Source organism: Equus caballus, chromosome 14, assembly GCF_041296265.1.
Source record: "Equus caballus isolate H_3958 breed thoroughbred chromosome 14, TB-T2T, whole genome shotgun sequence".
Classification (NCBI taxonomy): Eukaryota; Metazoa; Chordata; class Mammalia; order Perissodactyla; family Equidae; genus Equus; species Equus caballus.
This window is the reverse complement of record NC_091697.1, coordinates 99696382-99712725: the sequence shown is the minus strand read 5'-3', so window position 1 is coordinate 99712725 and position 16344 is coordinate 99696382. Positions and strand designations below refer to the sequence as shown.

The window sequence follows — 16344 nt, the reverse complement described above, 5'->3', positions numbered from 1 at the left end:
AATACCAAAATACAATTATTGTCTGAATAAAATCTGATTATGTTTATAGAAGAGAATGATTTCTTAATCTGCAGCCCATTAGTAGCATTTTTGTTACCTAGTTTCATATTATTAGTTATCTAAAAAGTGGGAGAATTATCTCATCGTAGCTAAGGTTTTATAGGTCAGATCTTTACCTAACATTTTTCATTATTATAAAGGTCATAACAGATTCTGTAATGGTTTTATCACATCCTTAGGAATTTTCTTCATGGAGTCTCTTTTGAGAGATCTTCTAAAGAGAAAAACTAATTTATTTTTTTTGCTGAGGAAGATTTTCCCTGAGCTAACACCTGTGCCCAATCTTCCTCTATCTTGTATGTGGGTGGCACCACAGCACGGCCACCTACGAGTGGTGTAGGTCCAGGCCTGGGAAAGGAATCCAGGCCACTGAAGCAGAGTGTGCTGAACTTAACCACTAGGCCACGGGGCCAGCCCCTAAGGAGAACTAATGTTAACTTAAAGAAATCACTGGGAATCTTATTCTGGGAATAAAAGGAATCTTTTTCTTATCAAGGTTGGGTAAGAAGCAGGAAGGAAGTATGTAACTGTGAGGAGTTATAGCTGTAAACTAGGGTGCTTTTATTAGAAATTTACATTGCTTATATTTATCTAAAGAGAAGCATTATGGTATTTTTAAAAATCACTTGATTTATCTATGTTTTTCTGTTGCTTTAAAACTCTATTTGGCACCATGTTAAAAAGTAATTATACTAACAGTAACAAGTAATTATGCTATTTTATTTTGCTTTGCTCAGAAAACACCTTCCTGTGTGATAGTTGCCAGACATTAATATCTGGTTATCAATAAATTATGCTGTTTTGTGGGTTTGTTCTTGAAAATCCTTGATTTTCTGATTGCTGATTCACTGTTCTATCACCCCCAACACACCTTGCTCTAAAGTGGTGTCAGTGTTTTACTGACTGTCTCAGAAATAGACTTACCCCAAAATTGTCACCGTTCTGTAACATAGTGAAAGGAAAAGAAAAAAAATTCATGCTTGAAAGTAAAGCTCCGAATTGTTTTCTTTTAAGACAAAAATAGAATAAATGTAAGGCCTGCAAGTTGTTTCAGGCTGAAGTGCTGCATTCAGTCCTAGCAGGCTTGGCATTGGTAGGGAAAGACTAAATTCTTGAATCTGGACATGAGTCTCAGCGCCATCATTTCTGAGTACCAGGACCTTGGATAAGCTGCCCCTCTGAGCAGATTTCTAGAAAATGAGTGGAGGCTGAATGAAAGTTCTTCTGTCTGGCCCTCCCAATACTCAGAGGTTTGACTAGAGAGACAGAGAAACCCAGAGTGTCCTCTGGTGACAGCACCCGCCATCAGGTATTTTTAAAAAACGAATGTTTCTACTAGAGCAGAACGTTTTAATAGAAACATTGATATGGTACGTAACAAAGCTTCTAAACAGAGACTTAGACTCCTTTTTGTCTTCATTTAAAATCTGTTTTATTTTTCTTTCTGTGATGCTATATAAAATCGTGTCAACATACAAAATCATTCTAAGCCTCGCATTTTCTCATTTTCTCTGGATGAGAGCTTTGATTAGCTTTTTACAAGTTCTTCATTAGTAATCGGCTTGCTTTTTTGTTTTTGTTTTTGGCTGTTGTCTCTAATAAGTTTATGTTCTATCAAAGAAAGCTTTGAGGATGGTCTGAAATATGCCACTCTGTGTTATGTTACAGAATATTACAGTTTAATATTCTTTATAAAATGCAACCAACAAGTGCTATTAGGATTACATGTTCATTTCTTCTTTTTGATGCTGGTGGCTGGTTGGCGGGGGCTGTTCAGTCTTATCGTCGTGCCTGACCTAGTTGTGCAGCCGTTCCTGTTTAATTAATAGACATTTACATAAGCTCTTTTTCCCTCCAGCAAGCTTTATAATGGTCTTGTTGGTTATCTCCTTTCACCCTGTGAAGTATCAGCAGTACTATTCCCATTTTGCATATCAAAATACAGAGAGATTAAATTATGTACAACAAATTCATAACTGAATAAGTTTGGGAACTCAGAGTTCTGGCATATTGATGGTGTTGCTTAAAGCAACAAGCCGTATAAAGTCTGTAAATATGTTCAAGCTCTGCTGTCTAATCCAGGAGTTGGAGTTGGGATGTCAGCAGCCCTGGGATGGAGCCCTTTGTAGATGGAGGCAGCGGTGGGAGAATTTGTTGCTGGACTCCCTCTGGAGCCATGAAAGGAAAGTTTTTGTTAGCAGAGGAGGTGGTGTCTGAGAACTATTGCTGTGATGTCTGTAATTTTTAATAAAAATTCTGGGAAGCCTGGGGGCTTCTGTGCAGCATATGAATTTGAAGAATTGTCCCTTTTTTTTTTTTAAAATTCACCTTCCCAAACACCATTAGAATTTTATTCCTAATTGTCAACTATTTTGGCCCCAAAATGTCAACAGGTGCAGCTAGAGCAAGGCATAGCTTCCTTTGGCTGCCTCTGCCCGTCCCAGAAATAAGGAGAAATGTGCTGACCTTTCTGGGTAGTTGGACAAGACCTTCATTTCTTCCCCACATATTTTTTTTTCTTAAATATTCTTTCACTGTCTTTCTATCTATATCCTCAAACTCTTAGAAAGGATAGACATCTGTCCTGGGTTATTTCTTCTTTCCCAGTCTTTTTTCAAAACTGTAAGAGAGGATTGCTCGCACTTCTAATGTTGCTTCTTTGTCTAGTATGGTTAGTGGTTATTTCCAGAGAATACTTTGGATCTAACAGGGATTGCCTCAGTCATTTGACAGCACCACTAACAAAACAAAAATAGACATTTTTTTCTTCTCCACATTTACAGAACTTCTCAGTCCTACTTAAAAGATGGAAGTCTATGTGTCTCTCACTGAACTCCCTTCCCGTTAAACCTGGAGTAGCCTCTTTCTGTCTTAAATTCTACCGCCACACTCTTCCTTTCCCCTGCCCCAAGTTCTGCTCATCCTTTAAGGTCTGGACCAGATTAAACACCACATCTTCAGGAAGTCTTTGCTGCCCCCTCCCCCCACCAGCAGAAGTGACCCCTCCTTGCTCTGAATTCCCCTATTCCTGGATTTGTACCTTTTGAGTGGCCAGGTTCATAATCTGTTACGTATTAGAGTGATTTCTGTAACCCTTGAATTGCAGATGTCCTAATGGAGCATGAGGAGAGGAGAGGCAATGTCATATTTCATTTGACTCAAGTCTTTCTCAGCTCATGAAAATATATACTCTCTGTACAATCTGGTGTTTCCAACTGTAGGACAGTCAGCACAGCATTAGAGACACTACACAGTTACAGCAAGCATAAGATCTGCAGGGTGAACATTGTAGCTGAGTTCCAGGCCTCCAGGATCTCACCATGAGTATCATTCTGGGAACAAGTGGTCTTTCCATCCATGGAGCCTCAGGCCTGGGCCTCCTCTGCATCATGGTTTTCCTTTAGTTTACTGGGGAGCTCCTCTCTGACCTCAGGTGCTTGCAGGCCTTCCTCAGGACACCTTCCATCTTGCGTGGGGAGCATCTCATTCTCTGCTGATGCCACTGTGATCCCTACGCAGTCTTGCCGTGACGGTGAAGCCTCCCCATGCTTCCTTTCCAAATGATGGAAACAAAATTCCTCCCCCAGAGGGCATCTTTCTTGCCAGCTTTTCTTGTTCCTGGTCACAAGTCCTATTAGTCCCCCCACCATCAGGCCAAACAAGACTGCTGTTCCCCCTGGAGATCTGCTTTTCCATTCTCTTTAAAAATCCTAATGGAAGGGGAGTGAGTGGTGACACACTTACTCGCCTTTGGAACTTTCTTCCCTAGAGGTGCAATCCAGGACTTTTAGTACTGGGGTGCAACTGGACTATAAGCCCCAGGAGTTGAGGTCATGGGATGCTATTTTATATCTTCCTAATATCTAAAACTAGAACATAAACTCCATGAGAGCAGATTTTGCTTCTGTCTTGAGTATGCTTACATCTCCAGTGCCTAGAACAGTGTGCCTGGCACACAGAACAGACTCTGTAAATATTTGTTAAATAAATGAGTGGGTGGATGGATGGATGAATGTCGAGGATGGAGTCTTACTCACAATAGGTATACAGTGATGTTTATTGAATACATGAAGTAAAAAATACGTGAAGTAATAAACGAGTGAATTAAATAGAAAGGCATGAGTTTACTATATATTTTAGTAGTTTTTGACTCTGCTTCTTAGTCTGGGTAACATACCTTAGGGGGATACAGTGGTCTGGCAGGGGGCAGGCTAACTCACAGAACTACAATATGCATCTCAGCGCATCAACTTTTTCAATGGTAATATTGGATATTATTTTTTATGTGGAAACCAATAAATAGATTTTAGAATATATTGCATAATTGACATAAGTTTTTAAAGTAAATTTCATGAGGAGAGTTACTCCTAACCATGCCCTTAAACTCTCTCCTTTATTCTTAGATACACTTTGGAGGAACTCTTTGAGAAAACAGATATGTATAGAAGTCCTTATCTGGGGACTCCTATAAATGTCCAGGAGGTGCTGTCCCTGGTTTTGTGCCAAGGAGAAAGAATGTTTCTCTCCCTACGCTGGCATAGGGGCCACTGGTGCCTTCCGCACAAATATTTCCCTTTATGGAACAGGCTGCATGTGCCAATAACAATTTACTTTGGCACAGTAGGATGTCTTTGTCTATGCAGCAATCCCACAAATATTTATTGAGTGCCTATTGAGATGAAAGGCACTGTCCTGGATACTGAGATTAAAATAGTGATCAGAATACTTCCTCTGCCCTCAAGGAATTAGAGCACAGTAGAGCAAGACTCCTGCCAACAGTCAGTAACCTATACAGAACCATGTGGAATTAAGTAGTAGGTCTAGGCATGGGGTGCAGAGGGGACACAGAGAGAGGGCACCTAATGTAGGTGAGGTAGAAGCTGAGGTCTGTAGGAGAGAAATGGGTATCAACAGGTGAGAGAGGGAGGGAGGGGTTCCAGGCACGGAGAACGGCATGTACAAAGGCCTGGAGGCAAGGAAAAGAAAAAGTTTGGGGCACAGCAGGTAGTTTAATGGTAAACTAGACATAAATATAGGTAAATATGTGGCTCTGTAATTCTGAATAGAATTTTTTTAAACATAAAAGTGATAGAAGAAATAAAAAGGAGAAATTATAGATTTAATTATCTAATATCGCATTCCACATCTGGATCATCATGAACAAAATTTAAAGACAAATGCCAATCTGGAAATAAAAAATATTTTGACTATTTCAGTAACTTCGGTGAGAGCAGTGGTTATCTGATTCTGTAGCAGTGTATTTCTAACATTTGACCTGGTGTACGGCTCAGAACGATGGTTGAATGAAAAGAATCAGTGTCCTCAAAAGATACTACAGAGCTAATATAAATTCATAAGAAAACCAAACAAAACATGTGGAGGGAAATAATAAAAATTAGTACAGAAATCAGTAAAACAGACGACAAATATGCTGAGAGATGATCCACTGAAGACTCTCATGACAGGCGCTGGCACGTAGTGGGCACTCCATCAGTATCTGTTCAGGGACTAAAAAGCAACAGAAAACGACAAACGTGTGTAGATGAAAAGACCTGAAAGGAAGCTCACCAAACGGCGATTAGATCTATTGGGCTGTTTTAGACTATTCTGCTTTTATTCTTTGTTCTTTTCTGTATTTTCTGAACTTTCTATATGTATTGCTCTTATAATTTCATGAAAATACGTTCATTTGGAATTTAAAAAAAAAGAGTTTTGAAGAGGTGGACTAGAGAGGATGGAAGCCGGGGACTGTTCTGGATGCCACCTCAGGTCAGGGAAGTGAGGAGGTGCCGGGTTGGAGCGTGGTCTCTGAGGAGCTCTGCCCCTCACCACATGGGTGACTTGAAGCATGATCTCTCTGATCCTCTTCTCCACAGTGGCAGGATAAAAGCCCTCCTCAAAGAGTTACTGGGATGGGTGACCCCGGGCAAAGCTCTTAGTACAGTGCCTGATACTGTAGAGGCTCAAGGGCCACTCTCCCTTCCCGGCTTGAGGGGGCAGGATGTGGGCAATAGCTCTCTTCATTTCTAAGGGAGGTGCTCAGCGTGGGAGGCAAATTTCCTCAGTCTGGAATATGAAACTGGGTGAAAGTGTAATATGGGAAATTATATTTGTGCCCTCCTGGAGAGCCAAGAAAATTAAGAAATGAACCAAGTAACTCATCATATTTATTAGATGTAAGAATGAAGGTGCAGTATTATCATTTCCTTGTGATAGTCATATCTAACAGTTCTGAAACCAATTCAAAGTATTCATGTCAGACTTATTTTATGAGACATTTAACCATTGCTAAATTAAATTTCATAAGAGAATGTGCCTATATAACTCCTCTGGAGTGACAGAGATAGAAATCTGACCCATCGTTTCTATTTTCACGGAAAACCATTTAGCAGAACTTTGTTCCAGTGGAAGTGTTTATTGAGTTGTAAGCCTAGCACAGTTCATTGGCTGCATGTATTTCCACACTGACATTTTTCTCAGTGCAGATTTGCATCAGTTCATTAGTACTGACAGCAGATGGTAGCACTTTCACACAAATTTACCTTCTGAATTGATCTAAGAAATGTCACTAAAAAGATCCTGACAGTTTTGATGTTCTTCCATTTCTGAAAATGGTGTATTAAACAAATAAGGTGTAGGATTTTAGATTTTTTTGAACTCCAGCACATAATTCCTAAACCGACTAAAGACACTTTCATCTTTGATTCTGGCTGTCTAAAGGATAAACTAGAAAATACAGATAATCTTTCCTGATAGCACAAGCCTTAAAAAAATCCCCATTGCAGAAAAATGGCTTTTGGAGAATATTATCCAGATTGATTGTCTACACTGATCAAATGCCTCAAATTATTTGTAAATTCTCTACCTTACTTTGTCTGCATACGAATCATTTGGCTTGGAGGATCAGCTGATTGAATGTGACTGAAAATATAGTACTGGCTCAGGTCACAAGGCTAACTTTGAATTCTGTCACTTCTGCAGAATAGATATCCATAAGATTAACCACATTATTGAATTACAGATCCTTTGCTTTTAGTTAGGGTTAAATCATTATAAAATTATCAGACAAAAAGATTAATGTTTGCTAAGTGAATGAATAAGAGAACATATGCATTCTAATCACATCAGGCAAACTTCTAATTTTTCTACATTATATAACCATTATTATATTCTTATTAATGCAAGACCTTGTATTCAGTAGTCCTATGTATTTAAAGGATTTGAGTATTTTTAAAATTAATTTTCCATCTGTATTTGAAAAGTGATTAATGATTTGGTTAATAAGCCACACTAAGAGAAGCTGATATATTTGAGAAAGCATTGGGTGTTGGCCATGACAATTTAACCATGTAATTAATTATGGATGCTTTTGACACATTGCCAGAAGAGTGGTCATGATTAACAACATGCTTAAAGGATTTATTTAACAAACAGGAGCTTTTGGGTTCTCCATGCTCTCAAAAACCACACTCTTACTAACATTCTAACAATAGGAACTCAAGTTAATTCTGACTTAATTTAGCTAAAATATAGCAACTTTGTTCAATATATTTCCATTTCCCCCCTCCCTTTGTGCTATTATTATCAGGTATATTACATCTATATATGTTATAAATACCGCACTACAGTATTATAATTTTTCCTTATGTAATCTTATGTCTATTAAAGTAATTAAGAGAAGAAAAAATACTTAACAGTCATATATCTATCATTTATGATGCCTTTTAGTTTTTCCTGTGGATGTGCATTATGCTCTGGAATCATTTCCTGAAAGACTTGCTTTAGCACATTTTATAAGACAGGTCTGCTAGTAAGCAATTCTCTCAGTCTGTTTCCCTAGGATGTATTTACATTACCTTCACTGTTGAAGGGTAGTTTTGCTGGATATAGAATCCTTGGTTGACAGCTCTGCGGTTTTCCCCCGTAACTTTGAATATGTCCTGTGCTGCCGTCTGGACTGATGAGACACCAGTCATCATTGTACTGTTATTTCTCTTTGAGCAATGTGTCCTTTCTCTCTTGCTGCTTTTAAGATTTTCTCCTTATCTTTTGCTTTTAGCCAATTGACTATGAGGTGTCTAAGCATGGATCTCTTTGTGTTTCGACTTAGGGTTTGTCAAGCTTCTTGTAGATTAAATGTTTTTCATTAAAGTTTAGAAGTTTTCAGCCAGTATTTCTTCAAATATTCACCTTCTCTTTCTCTCTTGCCTCCCCTTCTCAGCCTCGTCTTATGTGTCACTAATACACTTGATATGGTCTCACAGGTCTCTGGGGCTCTGTTCGGTTTTCCTCGTTTTTTTTCCTCTTTCCTTCAGATTGAATAATTTCTATTCATATATCTTCAAATCCACTAATTCTTTTTACTGCCATCTCATTTCTATGTTTGAACCTATCTAGTGAATTTTTTATTTCTGTATGGCACTTTTCAACTCTAGAATTTCCATTTGGTTCTTTTTATAGTTTGTATTCCTTTACTGAGATTACCTATTTGCAGAGTCATTATCATAATTTTTTCCTTTAAACATAGTTTTCTTCAATTCTTTGAACATATTTATAATAGCTGCTTTGAATTCTTTGTAAATCCAACACCCAGGCCTACTCAGAGTCAGTTGTTGTTAATGGTTCTTTTTTCCTTAGTATGTATCGCACTTTTCTATTTATTTGCATATCTCATAAATTTCTTTGAAAACTAGACATTTTAGATAATATATTGTAGCAATTCTGGATTCCAATATTTTCCCCTCAGGGTTGTCTTTTTGTTGTTGTTGCTATTGTTTCTGTTTGTTTGTTTACTTTAGTAACCTTCCTAGGCTTTATCTGCAGAATTTGTCTCCACTGTAAGTATGGCTGCTGCTATCTCTGTGATTTTGTTTTTCACTCTTATTTTCATGTTTTAGCTTGTTTCCCTTGGAGTCACCCAGCTATGTCTGCATAGCTTGCTGGTTAGCCAGTGATTGGACAGAGGCTGTGTTCAAATGCCTCAAGCCCATAAGGCTTCCCTCCTTTACCAATGGATGTGTGTGGGGGTTGGAAGCACATTCAGAATTCAGATGACATTCGAGTAGGCACCTGCTTTTACTTTCCATCAGGCCTTCTGTCTTGTCCTGCACCTGCTCCTAGCTCCCAGTCAGCCAGGCACGCCTGGGAACTTCCTAGCCCCTCCACAACTGTCTTGTCTCCAGAATCTCCCCATTAAATTTCTGGCTGGTCCGCTGCTTGCCTCAACTGGGGCTGCAACATCTGGCTAGCAGAGCTGCAGTTTTTTCTTTTCATTTAGTACCAATTTTGCTATCGTTATTTTTTATTTATTTATTTTTTGGTGAGGAAGATTCACCCTGAGCTAACAAATGTTGCCAATCTTCGTCTTTTTTTTCTTTTTTTTTGGCTTGAGGAAGATTAGCCCTGAGCAAACTAACATCTGTGCCAGTCTTCCGCTACTTTGCATGTGAGATGCCTCCACAGCATGGCTGACAAGTGGAGCAGGTCCTTGCTGGGATCTGAACCCATGAACCTACGCCACTGAAGCAGAGCATGTGGAACTTTTAGCCACTCGGCCACAGGGCTGGCCCCCGTATTTTGCTGTTTTTATTACCTGTGCCACTGGGTGTAGTTGTTGCCATCTGTTGGAGATCAAGTCAGCCCTGCTGGCAGCACAGCTATTGGTTCTCATGGTCAGCTCCACTCTGGTAGAACTTCCCTGTTGATGGAGCGAGGGTGGAGCTGGGAGAGGCTATGGGAATGTTTCTAGGCAAGAAGGCTGCAGACTTTCTGTGTCTAACTTGAAGTTCTGGCAGCTTTTCATGAATTAAACACTTGTCACATTTTTTATTTGCCTCTTGTTGATTTCCACAGTCCAGAAATGATTGGCTTTTGACAATTTTGTTCCATTTTATACTTGTTTTTTGGGGAGAGGATTTGCTGATCTCTTCATTTTACTATAGCTGGAAGTCCACTCCTATTGTTATTTATGTATGAAACATTTCTTAAAAGATTACACAAATATGCCTTATAATAATTCCTATTTTAAGTTGATAAGCATATCATAGCTTGACTTTTTAAAACTAAAAGCATCTTACCAAAACAATATAGCTTTTATTTTAAAATCAAATTTAAACTTTTGATTTTTAAAGACAGTCATTTTGTTTTAATATCTTCTGTCTAGTTACATAGATTTAAGTTCTTAATATAATGAAGAATAGAGAATTTTAAGTTTTACCTTTTTTCAGGCAGCCAACCTGCATTACAGAAATGTTTAAGCTTTTTTAAAAGCTCTTCTAAGGCATGAAAGTCTCTTTTTTTAAAAAAAAGGTGTTCACATGAGCATTACCATGCATTTAATTTTATTAGAACTTAATGCTAATGTGACTTAATATGATTTAAATGCTAATATGACTTTTTTATGTTATTTGAAGGACAATGAATATTAAAATCTTTTAGATTACTGAAGTGTTTTTGAAGTGCATGGGCTTTTATTTTAATTTAAATTCATTTAAATTATTTTCCATTAATTTGTCCTATATACCAATATATTGATAGTACCAGTTGCCATATATACCTAGACTTTTTCCTAACTCAGATTTCTCTTCCCTGTGGTTATAATCAGTTGTCAAATGTTCCTAGACATTTAGATACCAGGCAGTGATGTTTTTACCATGCTGAATAACTCTATGTTTTGTTTGATGAGGTTAGATATTGAAATTGGCCTTTATTATAGGGTATCACAGACCATATTGTGGATGTCTGAGTGTTATTATCCTTGTCTGTTTAGATATCAATGGGTTGACTAATAATAGTGAACTAAGTGCTTACTATGTGCCAGACACTGTTTTGAACACTTTTCTGGCATTTTCTTATTGAAGGACCACAATCAATCTATGAAATAGATGCTATCATTAATCCCAGTTATTAGATGAGGAAACAAAGACATAAAATGGTTAAGTGGTTTGCCTGAAAAGCTCACAGCTGCTAACTAGTGGAGTAGGAAGTGACTCCAGTCTTAACTGCAGAGCCCATGCCTGCTCTTATTCACTTGCAATATGGACTGCGTAAAAGATGACTTGTAGAAGTCAAGTCCAAGTCTTTACTAAGCAGCATCAAATGAGCAGAACTGCAGTGTGGCATTGGGCTACATCTGCTTAGGAAATGATCTCCTGGACTTTAAGTCTGTCTGTATCCAAGAGTGGATATATATTATACTCTGATATTGTTATTCTTTTGGAGTCTTGTAAAGGTTCGGCCATAGTCCTAAAGGAAGAGGCAAGGTCTTGACAGTGTTATAAAGCCATTCTTCACAAGAGTCACCAACTCCTTAAGGAAACTGAACAGTGAGGGGTTAAGATTCTTGGAGGACACTCTTGGTGGTGGCTGTGAGTGCTTCCATCCGCCATGTAGGCCAGGAAGGGAAGGCCCAGGCAAGATCGCTTCCTAGTATCTCACATGACTCCAATGGGCCTGGGAGCCCCACTACTGTAACACTTTGGACCTTTAAGAGCCCATAGCTTTGCGTGTTAACTACACTTTCAGTATTTCCACACTTGTGGTAGAGTCTTGTGTGAGTAGTCCCTTCCACCTCAGCTACAGGAAGCATGGGCTCGAGTGTTTAAAGCTGGAGGAGTTGCCCCATGAGTGTGAAAGTGACCAAGTGTTCAAGGCACACCAAAGGGAGGGCGAGTCTTGGAGAGGAGGGGAGGCTGCAACCCTCTAAACAGTAATTATTTTAGTGCAGGATAATTCTGAAATCCTTTTGCATTTCCTACGCATGTTTCCTTGCTCATTTCCCTTTATGACCTTCTGCCTCCGACACTTTGCCCCAGACCTCTGCATGGTTGGGTTTTTCTTGCCATTCTGATCTCTTTAAAGATCACCTCTTCAGTAAGGGCTTCCCTTTCACCAAATCTAAATATCACCACAGTCCCTCCAGAATCATGTTACCCTGTGTTATGTCATTCATAGCACTGACTATTATTATCTGGATTATCTTGTTTATTTATTTGTTCTGTATTAATTGGCTGTCTCCTGCACTGGAATGTAAGTTCCATGGGATCAGGGACCCTGTTTATCTTTGAGATACAGTGATCTCTATAACTATATCCAAAACCGTTCCTGGCAGACTCATAAGAGATGATCAGTAGGGATGTGCTGAATTAATAAGTGTTAGTTTAAGGCAGGTGAGGGAAGCCAGAATCCAGTTGGACAGGAGGACTTGCTATAGACCTGACACATCTGGCCTGTGACACCAGGGTCTTGTCCAGAAAGGGAATGAGGCATAGGGTGAGCTGGAGAGAGGGAGCCCAGGCTCTGCTGTACCAATCAGGTCTCTGGGCAGAGACATCTGGAGGTGGCACTTGGGGCGACATACACCGACCCACACCCAGTGGATACCTCAACCCTCACCACACACATACACGCCAAGTCTCCACACCTAGTGTCTCCAGTACAAGTGGAACTGTCCCTCCCATTTCTTGTGGGTGGTGTGTGCACTTGTGTGCAGACATGAAAGCTTTCGGGTTGGAGGGTGGGGGCTGCAGGGCCAACCACACATAATCTTCCCACAGACAGCTCTGAGTGCAGCTTCTCCTTGGACTGGCTGAGAAGAGGAGAAGAAGCTAGGCAGCACGTAGTCCAAATCCAGCCTAAGACTTGTTTTATTTGGCCCACACCATATTTAAAAAAAAAAAAAAAAGTGCCAACACTTAAATTTAGGAAGTTTTACATAAAAATCTGGATTTCTAGATTATTTTGACAAATGGGAAGACCTGGCACACTAAACCTGCATTCCCACATGGCACAGTTGGCTGGAACAGTGTGGCAGGCACAGCCTCGGCTGGGTGCCTTCCCTGGTCTCCACAGTCCCCATCACCTGCTGGTGTATTTAACTGGCCTCACTCCTTCAGGTCACCTGCCTGGTCTTCCTAGGTATTTGTCTTACTCTAGTTGGGCTGCTACAACAAAATAGTACCGATTGGGTAGTTTATAAACAACAGAAGTTTATGTCTCACAGTTCTGGAGGCTGGAAGTCTGAGATCAGGGTGCCAGCCTGTTCTCATGAGGGCCCTCTTCCAGGTCACGGACTTCTCTGTGTCTTCACAGAGTAGGAAGGGACAGGCGAGCTCTCTGGAGCCTCTTTATAAGGTCGCTAATCTCATGCCTGAGGGCTCTAGCCTCATCACCTAATCACTTCCCAAAGGCCCCACCTCCTAATACCACCACACCGGGAATTAGCATTTCAACATATGAATTTTGGGGGACACAAACATTCAGATCATAGCCATATTTGAGTTTGCAATCTCTGGCAACATGGTTAATCCACAATGTAAACGATCGATAAATATATCATCAATAATTGTTTTTGTGTTGGTAGAATTTGTGCAGAGATCACTCACCATGTCGAGACCTTCTAGGGCTCCCACTGCTTGCCAAATGATGTCCACATCCCTAACCTGGCAGCAGTCTGACCTGCATCTTATATCCACTCATTCTCTTGCAAAGACAGTAGAGTTCCATCATATGGCCTTTTCACTTATAGAAACAGCCCTATGAGCTTGGGAGAGACGGAAGGAGAGAAACTTAGAAAGAGAGACAGACAGACAGAAGTAGAACAATTTAAATAATGGAGGCTATTCTCCCCCACCCTTTTCTATCCACTGAACAAGTGCCCATTGGCACTGAATGCACTTAGGCCTGAAACAATTAACATGTTGATAAAATTCATGTAGAAAAATGTGCAAATGATTTTGGTCCCCTTACCACTAACAAAGAAGTGAATGAAGCACATTGTTCAGATGGCGGTCAGGCTACTGGACTTTCAGACATCCTTGAGGAAAAACTGAAGAATAATTCGGCCAGAGAGGAACGCTAGCTGACAAAGAGTTAGATGGAATGGACAAAATTTATCGACAGTTCGTATCGTGTAAACAAACCACGTCCCCTCCTGTACTTGATGACACCTACCAGTGCAGAACTCCTGTCGCCAGCTTCTTTTTGTGTTTGGATTATGAATTACATTTCAAAGCTGAAATCTCTCTGTCTTAATTTAATAACTTGGAATTTAAAAAAAAGCTTTATTTTAAAGCAGTAAACCAGATTATGTGTTTTAACTCTTTCAATGTAACTCACACTGGCAATCCTGGACCAACTCTGATTCTTACAGGAGCATCCAATACTTGGGCAGCCCTTTTTTGTACTTCATCCCTGCAAGACGAATGAATTCATGACTCCTGTGCTAAAGAATTCTCGAAAAATCAATAGGTAAGAAATACCATCAAGATACATTGGCTTTTACTCTTATTTTAAAAGTATAAATCTTTTTATGTGACTTTAAAAGCTAAGCTGAAAAAGAAATATTTTTGTAATAATAATAATGCCTAACATTTATTGATTTTTACTGTGTGCTCGGTGCAGTTCTAAGTATTTTATATATATTAATGCATTGGATTTTTATAAGGCCTCTGTGAGCTAAGTTCCATGATTTTATCCAATTTACAGAGGAGGAAGCTGAAGCACAGAGGGGTGAAATGACTCTGCCAAGGTCACACAGCTCCTCAAGTGGTGGAGCTGGGATTAGACCCCAGGCATTTTTGCCTTGGAGCCATGCTCTGAACCAGCGCACTCCACTACCCTAGCAAACGCTGCGCATTTTAAGGGTAAACTTGGAATCATCAAGGGGAGTCAGGGGCCCTAGTGCTGTGACTCCTCCTTAAACTACCGTAGTGAGGGATCCTCACAGTCTCTTTGGACCTCGAGTCCTTGTCAAGCAGTGGGCCTGGCATTTGGAAATGCCAGGATTCCGAGCGGTGGGCACACATCTTTGAAGAAAGCCTCATTTCTTTTACTGTTGGTAGCTGATTTTCTACCATTCATCCAAACTACAACGAAAACATTGGAATCGCCTGTATTTTCATTGTTTCCCAGGAACGTCAACTACATCACGTCATGGCTGAGCCTTGTGGGGCCAGTTGTTGGGCTGCATCTACCTCTGAGTTATGCCGGAGCAGCCTCTCAGGATGAATGAAACGTCAATCAACAAGGTAAAGAGAAAAGCCTGCACTGAATATTTTGCTGTTAAAAGATCCTGGTATCTCAAAGATACATCGAACCTGGTGGCCCCACCATATATTAGGTCTGCTTTCATCTCTAATAGGCTGAACACTGACTCGTTTTTTAATTTTCCAACCAACCAGCACCAGTCATCTAGGAAGCATTTACTTTGCCATAATAACACTCACCCAACTGCAGGACTGGCTGGTTTTATTTTAGAACTGATATTCTTGCAATAAATCTTTACTGCTCAGTTAACTTTCCTTTATTCTCTTGGCTTTCTTGTTGTTCTTCAGACTCTTCTACTGAGCCAGAGAGCTTAGAAATGTGGCATGAAGAGCGCTGGAGTTTACGAGGCCGACCCTGGTTTTAACAGGACCAATACCGTGCAAGATCTCAGCTCTCCACGATTTTGACATGGGTTTTTTTCCCTTGGAAGCAAATATCTGCAGCAGCTGACCTACTGTGTGTTTAGAAGAAGCACCTCCAAAGGCACAAATCACTTTAAATAGCACAAAATGAATCGAAATCAGTAATAGAAATACTGGCATCATTAGGGCACTTCCAGGTCATTCTCTCATGTCCCTGAGACTTGTTTTCTTCATCTTTAATATGAGAATAACAAGCTACCTTATAGGGGTGCTGTGAGAACCATGTGAGATCACTAATGCACAAGAAAATATTGTAAAGTGTTATACAAATATTCATTAAATGCTCACCTTTCTTATGTTTGACTATTATCCACCCAGTCTGTCAGTAAGTTTAACAGCCAGTAAGGTATTAAGAGTATAATCTGGAAGAACTTTTGGTTTTAGGATGCTTGTTTTGTTTTTCATTTTAACTTGCTAAGGGCTGAAACTAAGATAAACACGCATTGGCTTTTTAGAGCATCTAGATTCGTGTCTGTCCGGGAGGGATGCACTTTAGAATCACCTGAGGATCTTTTACAGGTACAAACGCTGGGCGCCACCTTCTCAAACAGGTGATTCGGCGGCACGCGCTCCTGGAAAACCTTGTGTGCCATTTGTTTGTACGGCTTTCGTCTCCCAACAGGCCTTTTCCACTTCTGTGTCTAGATCCAGCAAGCTGGACTTTCTTCCTAACTCTTGTCCGGGCACTACCCCCAGACCCCGGAGAGGAAGAAAGCCTAGGAGGCGGCCGTTGGCGCGGCTGCCCACATTGGGGATCCTCTGCTGGCGGATCGCGGAAAACCCACGCGCTTCCGGTCTGTGGGTCCAGGCGGATCCC

The 16344-nt window shown here is 40.2% G+C and overlaps 1 protein-coding gene across 7 annotated transcripts in view; it reads left to right on the top strand.

Annotated features, from left to right (window-relative positions):
- ATG10 (autophagy related 10) overlaps nucleotides 1–15823 on the top strand; it is a 209429-nt gene extending 193606 nt beyond the window's left edge. For all 7 annotated transcript variants that reach the window (XM_014730791.3, XM_070233378.1, XM_070233383.1 and 4 more), the window contains 3 exons: nucleotides 14210–14307; nucleotides 14971–15086; nucleotides 15393–15823. In XM_014730791.3, coding sequence (XP_014586277.1) covers nucleotides 14210–14307; nucleotides 14971–15070 — 198 coding nt within the window. In that variant the 3' untranslated portion in view covers nucleotides 15071–15086; nucleotides 15393–15823. The remainder of the gene's footprint in view (nucleotides 1–14209; nucleotides 14308–14970; nucleotides 15087–15392) is intronic.
- The last annotated feature ends 521 nt before the right edge of the window (nucleotides 15824–16344 follow it).